This window comes from Parasteatoda tepidariorum, chromosome 2, assembly GCF_982258835.1.
Source record: "Parasteatoda tepidariorum strain Cologne lab strain chromosome 2, Ptep-v5.0, whole genome shotgun sequence".
Classification (NCBI taxonomy): domain Eukaryota; kingdom Metazoa; phylum Arthropoda; class Arachnida; order Araneae; family Theridiidae; genus Parasteatoda; species Parasteatoda tepidariorum.
This window is the reverse complement of record NC_141756.1, coordinates 6,461,618-6,475,181: the sequence shown is the minus strand read 5'-3', so window position 1 is coordinate 6,475,181 and position 13,564 is coordinate 6,461,618. Positions and strand designations below refer to the sequence as shown.

Here is a 13,564-nt window from a genome sequence, read left to right as displayed (position 1 = left end):
AGCATAAAGCCTGTGTAATAATTAGAAATGCAGATTAGAAGAGTAAAATTGTTTTTTAGTTCTACTCTATTTTATCGTTTAAATAAAAGATGGCTAAATTAACTTAGAATTCGATAATGGTGTAGGGGTACTATATTTGTCTTAAGGAACCTTTAAAAAAAATAATAGTTTCCAGTTAAGAAAATAATCGTATCTTGAAAAAATTTAGTTTGTCAACCGGACAAAATTTTTAAAAAAATATATAAATGTTAGTATAATATTATGATAAAAGTTAAATGCTTAGAAAAAGTTTGCTTAAAAGTCATCCAAGATACGAAATTTTAAAATTTACTTGGCTTAAGTTCCCAAATGAAAAGAACAGTCATTTGATTTATTCACAAATTACAAATATTTCACAGAATTGTTTTGAAAGATTTTATATTTAATTATCAGAATTTTGAGCATAAAAATTTTAATTTGCAAAAATGTCTGGATAATCTGCAAAAAATTTAAAAATGTATACACTTAAAAATATAATAGTAATTTATAAAATAACAGAAGCTCTCATTTCCACATTTAAAAAGGCACCAGAATTGATGGAATTTCTCTAAACAGCTTTTAAAATTCTCAGACTAGTTCACAGACTAGATAAAATTCAACTACATTCCATAAAAATATTCTAGATGCAATATTACACTGATTCCGAACACACCAATTACATGAATAATTAGACCACACATTTTCCACACACAATATATTCAAGTTTTTGACAGTAAATATATTTACAAATGATGCAATAGTAAACAATCATAGCAGCATTCTTAATTCCATATGCATATTTATAACAGATTTGGTAAAATTTAGTAGTTTTAAAACTATTCAATAGACCAAGATAGAAATTGAACATTGAGATTTCAGCTAAGATATGAGCACTAACATTTTATCATAGCATCAGGATATATTTATCAAAATTTAGTAATTATTTAGATTTATTAGTTTTAATGGTTGACAAAACTTTGCATATTTTCGGAGAAACTAAAATTAGCTTGAAACTTCAAATTATTGCTTTAGATTAATTTGCAACAAAAAACTTGTGCTTAAAAAAATACTTTAAAGGGAAAAAAAATAACTTTCATAGCAAAAATAATATAAATAAAAATTGCTTTATTGTCATTTACAAAAACACTCTTTCTTGGAGCCTTAATTTTTAACTTTATTGAAAGTAAGACATCAATAAAATATTTGGGAAACAATTTAGAAGCCAATTTCAAGGCATCTTAAATAAAATAAGAATGAAGTAATAAAATAACGTTATAGAACATCCTTATGAAAAATTAAATACAATGATGCAACTAAAAAATTTTACGGGCAGTTTAAAATATTTTTAAACAAAACTACGATCTGCTTACATTAAAATACTTATGCTTTTTAAAATGCTACAGTCAACTTTCAAAGATTGACAATAAAAATTGTCAAGTCATTTGCATGGAAAAATTTCTTTATATATAAAGATATTGAATAATGTCTCTTTTTTAGTCTCATCTTTGAGCCAAATAAATATGAAAGTTGGAATTATTATAAAGATTTGAAACATTGTTTCCTATACACCAGTATAATTTTCAATGAAGAATATTGCAACTTTTTTTTTTTTAAACTGTAGTGAAGGACTAAAATTGAGTATATACTTCACTGTTTAGAAAAAAGACCTTCATTAAAAAAAATTTCTTGCATGAATTAACAAGTACAAATTGGACCAGATTAGTAAGATTCCCTGATAAGTTCGAACATTAAGTACACTAACACATGCGGAAATGAGTTCACAATCACGTTAAACATGGTGATAAAGTTAATTTATGGCAGGTATCTACAATAACGTTCGAAATGTTGGCAAATTCTTTTTCTGGTAACCCGATAGATGGCGCTGTTGAAGTTATTAGGGCTTCAGCTGTGGAGGCTGAAGAAACTGTTACAAAATCGAATACATTTTGCTGTTTTGCGCCGCAAGACGGAGTTAGTGAATCTGGGTCGGGAGTTGAGGCGACCACCCCTAATAGGGGTGAACTTGGGGAGGACGAATGATATCGAGATCCATTGGAGGCGAAGATTTGATTTTCAAAAGTCAGGAGTTGGCCCATGAAACTGAAATTTGGAGACACTATCCTTCGTCGAGATTTGACATATTTGTAAGCTTCTTCCATACGAAGGCGTCTGGTAGCCATGAGATAAGCAATGCAAATCGTGGCAGATCGGCTCACACCAGCTTGGCAGTGAACCAGCACTTTACCATTTTGAGCTCTCACTTGATCTAATAAAAATAAAAATAAATTGTAAGAAATTGAAACAATATTAATGGAAGCATAATTGCAAAAGTACTTTTAAAATCAGCTTACCAATTTTACACAATTACAAACTAGGGCTGGGAAATTAAATAAAATTTTAATAAAAAAAATTAAAAAAAGGTTACTAGCAGATTTAGGTAGAATAATCAAAAGCAAGCTTAAAAATTAGGAAACTATTTTTTACTTTCCTCACTGATAGAAGCGTTTATTCAAAAATTTTATTCTCACTCAATCTTATATCTAATTAAAAGAAATGCAACAAAACTATTTTCGGATAGTACTATACTGCGGTAAACGTTTATACCAGGTAGTTCAGCTCTTTGAAAACAAAATTCTAATATTTCATAAGATTGAGACATTAACTAGAAACAATTCTCAAGAACTGTACGATCGATTGTCTTCCAATATGTTAGACGTTTTAATTTAAAATGCACAAAATTACCATTAAAGAATTTAAACATAACAAATTTCAAGACTTCACTTTTTTTCATAATTGTCTCTGCCCTTACCTATACTGGAAGAAAAAAGAACCGTTTACTCAGTTTTTCAAAAGAGTTTTTCAATGTAAAATATTTTGTAATGAGTTTTTAAAGATAAAAATTTGTATAGAGCGTTATTGAAACTATTTGCCCTAAAATGAAGCATTTCAAACTCTTATTAATTAGGTAAATAAATCAAATTAATCATAACCGGTTGATTTAACAAAAATAGACTGGCCAAAATATTTGCCTTTACGGATTGGATACTGTGGTGGTTGAACTAGATTTAAAACTTTTGCGACAAAATTAAATGAAAGCTCGGCGAATAGGGTAGTAAAACGTATCGATTTTTACGCCTGTTTCGCCCCCGCTCAATGAAACTCACTACAGCGACCTCGCTCTAGATGCAGATATTCATTCCATTCAGTTAAGTTTTCCTTCAAAGTCCTTGCTTTTGGCGACCCTGGCGGTCGTAAACACAGCTAAGGTAACAAACAATTTCTTTATAGAATCTTTAAACGCTTTGCCCACAACTTCTTTTTTTCTTCGTAAAATAGTCTATGATGGTAGTGAAGGGGAAAAAAAACTAGAGACGAAAGCAGTTATTTTCTTCAAACTGTTCACGGTCTTAAAGAGGAAAAAAAAAAAAAAAAAGCGGAAATTTGGCGATCGTAAAATATTTCATTTGAGGCAGGGGGGGGGGGGTGAGAAACTGGGAAACGTGAGAAATGGGAGCAGCCTTCAGCGATCCTTTTTATCGGAACGATAAAACTTTAAAATACAGTATATTCTCGATATCTCAAAAACCTTGTTATGTCAAAAAATTGTTTTTTCTCCTTGACATTATATAACCCCCTAATGTTAATTTGAATTCGTACGAAGAATAGTTTCTTCTCAAAATGTTGTTATGGCGAATCTTTTTCGAAACAGAAATTTAATTTTTTCGAAAAAATCATAACGTAAATTTATTGTAAACTTATTTCTTTTCTATTCAGGGGTCTGTCCAGACATTTTGTGAAAGGTCCGTTTTTCGTGAAATTGTGAAAAAATTACTCACATTCTTTCAACCAGGGTCCGCTTTTATGAATTTGTGCAAATAGGGTCCGTTATTGCAAAAAAAAAATTTTTTTTCAAGGAGTTTTTAAATTATATAGACATACAAGATTATGCTCAACACTGTAAAATTTTAATTAAAAAATTAAATTTTAAAAAATAAACGACAATTGCTGCTTCTAAATTAGAGATGCAACATACAAATATTTGGTATTTAGCCTATACTGCTGAACGCAGAATTTTAATTTCGGGCGAATAATGGAAGAATCGTCTGCCGAAGACAAAACTTAATTCGTTTACATCCATCTTTCTTGTTTTCTGCCCTGGAAAGGGTTTATTCGATTAACAAAATAATAATGAAGATAAAATAATTGTGAAGGATCCGATTAAAAGAAAAAACATTTTGTGAAGGGTCCGTTTTTAAGTTAAAATATTTTGTGAAGGGTCCGTTTTTATGAAAAGATATTTTGTGAAGGGTCCGTTAACGGACCCAAATTTCTTCTAAACAGACCCCTGCTATTGGACGGCCCAATTGATCTTTTCTGACTTTTAAAAATAAAATTATCATTGCTGTATTTAGACTTATAGTCATCATTACATAATTATTTAAAATGTAGTTTTTCTTATGTTTCATGACTACTTTTTAGAGTAGTATTTTAGAACATATTTTTCGACTTCTTAGAACATATTTAGTTCTGAACTTATGATCTCGAAAACTCTGTATCTCGAAATGTTTTTAGCGTCCCTTCAATTTTGAAATATCGAAGAGTATACTGTACTACATATTGAAGTTTAAATGTAATTTCGGAACAATAAAAGCAATTTGTTTAAATAGGAAATCTGTGCTCGTAGATCGTATTTTGAAATAAAAGAGCAAAATTATTCTGCTAAACGTGCACAACAAACTATTGCTCATTTTTACATTTGTTGCGAAGCTTTCACAAAACATTGCTAACAAGATACCAAAACACACCCACTTTAACCCTTTCGAAGGCCGTGGTAAGTATACTTACCACCCATTTTTAAAGGCCATGGTGAACTTTACCACTTTTAATTTAGAGTAAAGATAAGTAAAAAATAAATACTAGCTCAGAATTTTAGTAAAATTAACAGCGGGTATATGCAGACGACTAGGTTTAATTTATTTTCAATTAAAGTCTTTAAGGTAAGACCAATAAGACTGTTTTAAATACAATAAATCTTACTGATAATAATTATTCTTCATAAGAAGTTCAATTCAAAGGAGGTCATAGGAGTAATAGATGGGAGGGACGGTGCATATTCTCCCCCCCCCCCTTTATTAACAATAAAAAATACCATAACGAAATATTTCCCCTAATATTTCAGATTTCAAAAAAAGCACGAATCATCGAAATAAATTTAGCAAAGTTAAAAAAAAAAAAAAAAATCTAAGAAATAGAAAAAATAAATTTTGCAGATTTTTTTTAAACGTGAAATTAAGAATTTTTAATATCAGACGCCAGAAACGTCCAGTAAAGTTCAAATTAAATTTAAAAAAAAAATCTTTTCTTTCTAACTTTTCTAATCCAATATCAAAGTGCTACTCAAGATTTAAAAAATTATGCTATTGTACTTATTTCATATATTTCTCCGAATTAAAGAATTCCTTTCCCTGGTTGCAAAAGATTCGGTCTACAATCCTGGCATTGGACTATTTTTAGAGCTCTATCCATTCACGTGCGCCAAGAACGTGCACAATTTAAAATTGCGCCCGTTCGCTAGGGCGCAATCATAGATATCCCACCCATACTCTATAGGGGAAGTCACACTAATCTAAGAGTTCTAAATCAGGAACAGTCTCTTCCGGTACAATGACTAAAAAGCTATAGTCTTCCGGTAGGTGGAGCTTCCTTTTAAATAGAATTCGGAAAAGGGGGTAGTCAAGGTACGCAAAAGGATGAACACACAACTAAATATAATGATGAAACCCCCTTCCCCTTCAAGTCCTCTTTTAGAAAATGTCGTACGACATTCGAAAGGGGACAATTGGTCACACGTGTCCCCCCTGTGTTCTTTTTATACTCTTGGTACAACTTCAAGAGAAATAATTAATGTTTTGAGATACATATGATTAAACATGGAATCATGATTTTGACGACTTATATCCCTAAAAAATACTCAAAATTGCAATTAAAATGTCTTTCAGGGGACAAAAGACCTTGAAAGAGGGGGAAAAAAATTGCAACTTAAAGGGATTCACGCTGATAAAAACTACAGAATTTAAAATAAAAATTTTAAAAAAAATTTACATAAATTATGTTTTAAATCTTCAAATTTAATCTACAGATTCAAAGAACGTGATTCTACACAAGAATAGTTCATGCAAAAAAAAAGTGGGATTAAAACATTTCCCTATTCTTCCGAAAATTTTTTCCTACTTACTAAGAGTAAAAAATATTTGAATTACTTTAAAATAATAAGCCAATATAAAAAAGTTCAATAAAGTAAAAAGTCATAAAAATGCAAGTAAATCTAATACTGTATTCAAGTTTGCTATCGGTCTATAGTGGGATTTTAAACAATTATCTCGACCCGGCCTTATTATTTAGAACGTAACTGAAACGACGGTATCTTTATTATAATAAGTTAATAGAACCTATCACTGATTCTCAATATTATTTAAAATGAGAGGAAAGAGGAAAAAAAAAAGGGGGGGGGGGACTTAATTTTTGCAAAATCTACACCAGTAGTCCAACCTTTTTGTACCTAAGAGCAAATACCAGAATATTGGTCGAATGGCGGGCACCATTTATTTTTTCAAGATAAATTTATAGTTGGTAGACATAGGTAATATTACACACTACATATAGAGCACAAAAAAATTTAATTTTAAAAATTAATTTAACATATGAATATAATTAGTATTAATTTTCTTGTGTAAAATAATTACTAAATTGCTTTCAAAACATATGAAATATAAAAATTATTTATAAAATACAGTCAATGTGGTGTTAGGCATGGCATTTCGCTGGCCAGCGCTAGATAATTGGGAGAATATAATGCTATTTTTAAGAATGGAATTTATTCCTTCAATTATATTCCAGAATTTCTCATGGGATATAATAGTTTTGATGATAATGTCATTCTGAAGATCCACAATTTCTATCTTCGATTCTTCTCGCTTTACTTGAAGAAATTCTGAAATGTATGTTGCTATTACGGTAACGCTTATTTGGCTGGTAAAAGGATTAACAGAAAAGTTATCAAAGGCTCGATGATATTAAGTTGTTGAAAGAGCTTTTTAAATTGATCTTTAAACAATTGGAGGTTGATGACAAATGTTAATAAGTCAATTTCACTGTCACCTAACATTTTTTTCATGTTCGGAAAATGCACAAGAGACTTCATTTTCAAATGTGATATCCACAAAACTAGCTTAGCTCTGAACGAGTTTATAGCCTTTATCATTTTTACTTTATGTTTGTCTTTTTCCTGCAGCTCCAAGATTAAATTATTTAGTTTTTTTCCATTATGTCCATTATGAAAGACAAATCTGCTAGCTAAAGAGGATCTCTCAGTTCCAAAAATGTTTGATTTTTGGCTGCAAGATAATTTTTTATTTCTCCAATTAAATGTAGAAATCTATCAAGTACTTTGCCATTACTGAACCAGCGTACCTCAATATGTATTTGCATAGCATTTATTGGGAAAATGGAAAACTGAAATATTTTATCGTTGGGCACAAGCAGCGGGTGCAGCTAGATCGATCGACGGGCGCCATGGTGCCCGCGGGCATAGGGTTGGGGACCCCTGAACACGATAGATAATTAACCAAAAGAATTCCATTGAAAGAATTCAATGCAATCGATAATTTTTACTCATTTATTATAAGCTCGTGAGAATCGAAGTGAAGCAAAATAAAACGATAATGAAAATACGTGAAATCTGAAAGCTGCCAAAAAAATTTACGTTAAAATACTAGCATGGGGTTTCCTCGCGTGTTATGGCAGGAAGTCGATAGCTATTTTTAATTCCGTCGTGAATCGTTTCTAATTCCGAATATACACTTCCTTCGCCAAGTGTTACGAAACTTGTTTTTGGTTTTAAACTCAAGATGTTTCCCGAAGGTTCAAGGATGAAAGCTTGTGATACATGCAGAGGTTTCAATCTTAAAAGCAGAAGAAAATTTTATAAAAACACGAAAAGTTTGAAATATAGAACAATAAATCACAAAAAAAAAATTCTTTAGGGCATTAAAAAATGTTTAAACACAATTAAAAATATTCCAAAATTAAAATTATAGCAAAGCAACTTTTAAAAATAAATTAAAATATTAAATGAAATAAAATGATATAAAAATGGTTTAAATGAAATAAAAAGATGAAAAAATTTAAATTGGATAATCTATTCTTTGACTATGGATAATTGGTATAGTTTTCTTTATCAGTTTCAGGTTTTGATATTTAGAAACAGCAATTTAGAATAAATGCCGATAACTTCCTCCCTAATTTAAAATTAAATTTCTTTAGGGCGGAAAAAAATAAATACTAATACGTAGGGAAGAATTAAGGGAAAAATACTAATACGTAGTTTTATTTAATAGCCTAAATTGCGCATTGAAAAATAAATTAAACATTAAAAATTAAATATCTTGAAAATTTATTTCTGTTGCAGAAATATGGTTTAATCTATGTTCATATAAGACTGATTATTTTTAAATATACACCGAAAAAAAAAGAAGATATTTGAATGAATTTTTCAAAATATGTATACATCTTTATTATGTTATACAATTAAAGATTTAAGTTTGCGATAAAAATAACTCTTTTTTTAAATTGCACACAATTTTATTCGGGTAAAATCAATGTTATCGGATGATATAAATCTCAACGATTCCATTTTAAAATTAAAAATGCTAAGACTTTTCAGTAAAAATTATAAATACTATATTTTTTAAAAGAAAATAAAGACAAATATTTTTTCTTTGAGGCGCGCAAATTTGGACTCAAACTCAGATTTAAAAATTCGCTTTGAATAAATAGCCTTTTTTAAATATGGCGGTCATTTTAAGAGCTGAACATCCGTGGATTGATTGAATGAAAAGAGAAACGGGAAAGGGATGTTTGCAGAAAGGAGAGGGTTTTTCCTCTCGTTCATAAAATAGTATGCCCCTTATCCTGCGGATATCCGTCATACAACACTATCCGTTAAACATGGACCGCTACAACATTTATTCAGCTTTTTTTGTTTTATTTTGCCGATACCTATTGTTAACTGCCATTCATTCATGGTCAAGGCAATACGTGATTGTGGAATTAAAACTATGTAACGGCCTTCATTATAGGATGGACAATATCCCAATACGTCATTCATAATAGACAATTAAATTACTGATCATACTATCTTAGGAATATGTACGTATTTATATTTTGGAGAATACAAATATGAATGACGAAATGCAGACGGATCATTAATATTATGTGAGGCTAATTTTTTTTTTTTTTTTTTTTTTACAAAATACATAGCGGTGTAAAAAAAAACGATGCTTTTTTTATTTTATGTAATTAACTAATAATTGAGAAATATCAAAAATACAGGAAATTTCAAGGATTTTTTATAGTCAATCAAATAAAAAAATACATTACTGATAATTGTATAATTAAATTAACTAGCATTTATCATTAGCTTTAAATGGACTAACGTAAAATGTTATGCTTAATATGTTTTGGAATTAATTTTGAATAGTAATATGCATTCATTATTGATAGTTATAACATTTTTGAATTTAAAAGTTTAAATATTTATAATTAGAAATATTTAGCAGTAATACTTAGACTTAAAGAAGGAAAAAACTTATTGAAAAAATTTCCCAATTTCAGGAAATCTAATAAAAGTAGTGCTCTTGATTTAATTAAGAAAAAAAATCTTAAATCCACTAGTATCCCCGGCAGAATTTGAGTTAAGTAGTTGACATCTACAACTGTGCGATTCAACTCTACCTTGTTACCGTGAATAGAGAATGGGATTTTTTTTTTTGGTTAACTCAGAGTTTAACTTTAATACGAGGAAACGGTGCATATTTTTTCACACAGAAAAATTCTAAAAATTGAACTTTCCAGTAGATTTAAAAATAATAAATTATACATACAGTCTGAAAATAAAACTGAATTTTAGATCTTTTTGAATGGCTCTAAAGTAACAAAATTCTAACAGTAAGTTAAAAAAAAATAATAAAGGTAAACAACTCACCGATAAATTGGATGGATTCTTGAAAATAAGCCCCAATATCCTCGCACCCAGTATCCCGCACTGGTATGCACTTGTACTCAAACGATTCTTGATACAAATTGGGACAAAACTGCGTCACATTGAGCAGGGCAGTGATGCCCAATTGTTGGAGTTGTTCTTTCCGAGAAGCATCACGGGCACAGCCCAGGAAAAGGTGTGGAAGGATTTCAACAGGTCCGGCCAAAGAGTCCGAAGACAATGGCCTGAACTGACCAGTACCACCAGGACTAGGAACAGGAGAATTGATGGGGGATGGTGTTGCACAAGCAGATTGGAAGACGAGCTCAGGAAAGAGGTGACTGAAAGTTTGATATCCACCTAAAAAAAGAATAGAAAAAAGTAAAATCTGGACTGACTACGTATTCAAATTCAATAAAAAAAAAAATAAGAGGCATTTATTAAGATAAATTTAACGAAAAATTCATAAAATTTAAATTAAGCAAGGGTTCGTGATTTAGTGACTTAACTCTTTGTCGCAGTTGAAACTTTTATTTTAATATATTTCAGATGATCTAATTACAAGTAAAGACAAATTTTGGCATTCTTGAATTATAAAAACAGTCTAATAGTTACTAAAAAAATTATATAATCAAAAATATATTAATACTAAAACATAAAATCCCCCCAAATTTTTTTTTTCAAATCAAATTCAAATTTTATCAATTGATTTTGGAAATTAGACATTTTAAATGATAAATAACTGTTTCTCTTAAAGCTAAATAACTGTACAAACTTTAAAAATTGTTTGAATGATTTTACCTTTAACGCGGAAGACACCGGTGTTTCATGTAGCAATTTATAACCATAATTTATTAAAGTGCTAAATATATCACTTATTTTGACCTAAACACAAAATAACGAAAAAACGTGAAAAATATGTTTTATAAAAATTCTGCGTCGAAGGTTATAGAACTTATCATACCTATATAATATACACGAACGCCGTTCGCCGAAATTTTGTCGAGGAAAATTTACAACTACTTAAAAAAAAAAAAATTCTTCAAAAAACGTTTGTTTTTATCAAATTCCTGAAAAGAAAAAAATTTTTACGCCTTTTCTTACCAATACAAACGAGATTTAAAATTACATTCACACGGTTTAAAATGACAGATCGCGATTTCAGATCGCGCATCGTATTTTCACGATTTTAAATCAAATATCGCCAGGGGTCTGTCCAGACATTTTGTGAAAGGTCCGTTTTAGAAAAATTGTGATAAAATTACTCGTAATTTGTGAACATAAAATAAAGGTTAAGTCACATTCTATCAACCAGGGTCCGTTTTTGTAAAATTTGTGCAAATAGGAGCCGAAAAAAAAATTTTTTTTTTTTTTTTCAAGGAGTTTTTACCTTGTAAAGGCATACAAGATAGTGCTCAACACTGTAAAATTAAATTTAAAAAAATTAAGAGCAATTGCAGCTACTAAATTAGCGATGCAACATATAAATATTTGGTATTTAGCCTATACTGCTGAACGCAGAATATTCTTTTCGGACGAATAAAGAAAGAAGCGTCTGCGGAAGAAAAAATTTAGTTTGTTTACATCTGTCTTTCTTCCTGGGAAGGGTTTATTCGATAAACAAAACAGTAATGAAGATGAACAAATTTGTGAAGGGTCCGATTAAAAGAAATATCATTTTGAGAAGGGTCCGTTTTTAAGTTAAAATATTTTGTGAAGGGTCCGTTTTTATGAAAAGATATTTTGTGAAGGGTCCGTTTTTATGAAAAGATATTTTGTGAAGGGTCCGTTAACGGATCCAAATTTCTTCTAAACAGACCTCTGATCGCGCTTCGAATTTCACACGATTAAAAAGCTACTATGTATTAAGATTAGAGTTTAACTACAGATCGGAATTAATGTTTACGAGATTTTAAAAAGAAACATCAAGATTCATATTCACGCGACTTTTTAAATGTCATAATTCGTATTTGCGTGATTTAAAAAAAAAAAAAAAAAAATCACATTGCGATTCATATCCACACAATTTAAATAAAGTATATTATTAAAACGTTGATAACATTTTGTGGATCAATGCATCCTACATACACTTTTTTCTGGCTCAAATTTCAGGTATTTTTCTATTTAAAAAGTGTTTTTTCACATAACGTTTTAAGATCACTATTTTAAACTTTTTTTTTTAAACCAAACTCAACCCTGTGATATGAATCAAAAACATTCAATAAAAATGAAAAATTTAAAAAAAAAATTTAAAAAAAACTGATTTTTGAACGAATTTAGGCAAAACGAGGCGGCTACGAAAAGGGTTGAAACTAGTCTCTAGAATCGATCAATGCGTGCAGAAAGTTTTTTTTAAATTTAGATTTTGCGCTCGGAGAAAGTTTTTAATTTTATCAAAATAGGAATTGACTAAGTTCATGACCATTTTCACTGACCCGTTCGAACTGAAATTGGATTTCTGCTATCATTAACAAATAAATTTTTCCAGATATTTAAAGAATAAAAAAAAAAAAAACGGAAACTCTACATCCTACCAATCTTTAGAGAAACTTTAAAAAAAATAATAAATAAATAAAAAGTTCTGTAGAAAAATGTAAGCTAAACAGGAAACTCTCCGTCATTGAATGGGTGAAGAAAAAAATTAAACCGGTAGCATCTTAAATCCCGACGCGTGCCGAGGACGGATATGACGTTCAGAAAAAATTGAAGACTGACGTTCAGAGGAGAGGGAAGTAGATTCAGCCTTCTGCTCTTGCATAGACACACATTTTTTAGGTTTTACAACTTCTATAACAGCATGCGGATTTATTTAGGTCGACGGAATTTTACACCCACACTTTGCTTCACACCGATTGAGAGGGTGAAAAAAGCTCAATTCAGCATGAATAATCCCAGAGTGTTCTTTAATGAAAAAAAAATCAGCAAATGCAAAACTAAAAAATAAGCTAAATATCGTTTTCTAGTTCAGTTTGTATAAGTTTTTTTATACTCATAAAATTGGATTTCGGGATCCTTTACAGATACATCTTCAAAATTATGCTTTACATTTTAAATATTGCCTTATTTATTAAATATTTCCCAATGGCGTTCTTTACAGAAGTTGTCTTTCTAGAAGGTTCTTTACGTGTGAATACAAAATTATACCCAACACTAAAATTATCAATGGAAGAAAAAAAATCATTCAATATCTCCCAATTACTATATATGATTAAGGTAAAGGAGACAAATTTTTTTTCATTAAAAAAAAGATGCATAAAATATTGCAAAGCTCAGAATAAAATGGAAAAATATGTATGTTGCTTGTAAATTTAAAACTAGTCTGAAAGTGCTAGATCTGATACTAAAAATTCATTAAAAATCAAATCAAAAACTTAACCTACAATTCCGAAATTAAACCACATTGTTTATTTCGAAAATACAAGAGTTAGTTTTTAAAATTAAAAATATAGAAACGAGTTGAGATAAAATGTGTAATGCATTCCGGGGTCTGTCCAGACATTTTGTGAA

The 13,564-nt window shown here is 29.7% G+C and overlaps 1 protein-coding gene across 1 annotated transcript in view; it reads right to left on the bottom strand.

Moving 5' to 3' along the window:
• Positions 1-349: 349 nt before the first annotated feature.
• LOC107442224 (dual specificity protein phosphatase 1) overlaps positions 350-13,564 on the bottom strand; it is a 32,620-nt gene continuing 19,405 nt past the window's right edge. The window contains exons 2-3 of the mRNA XM_016055728.5: positions 10,061-10,417; positions 350-2,284 (exon numbers count right to left, since the gene is read on the bottom strand). Of these exons, the coding sequence (XP_015911214.1) occupies positions 1,803-2,284; positions 10,061-10,417 (839 nt within the window). The 3' untranslated portion in view covers positions 350-1,802. The remainder of the gene's footprint in view (positions 2,285-10,060; positions 10,418-13,564) is intronic.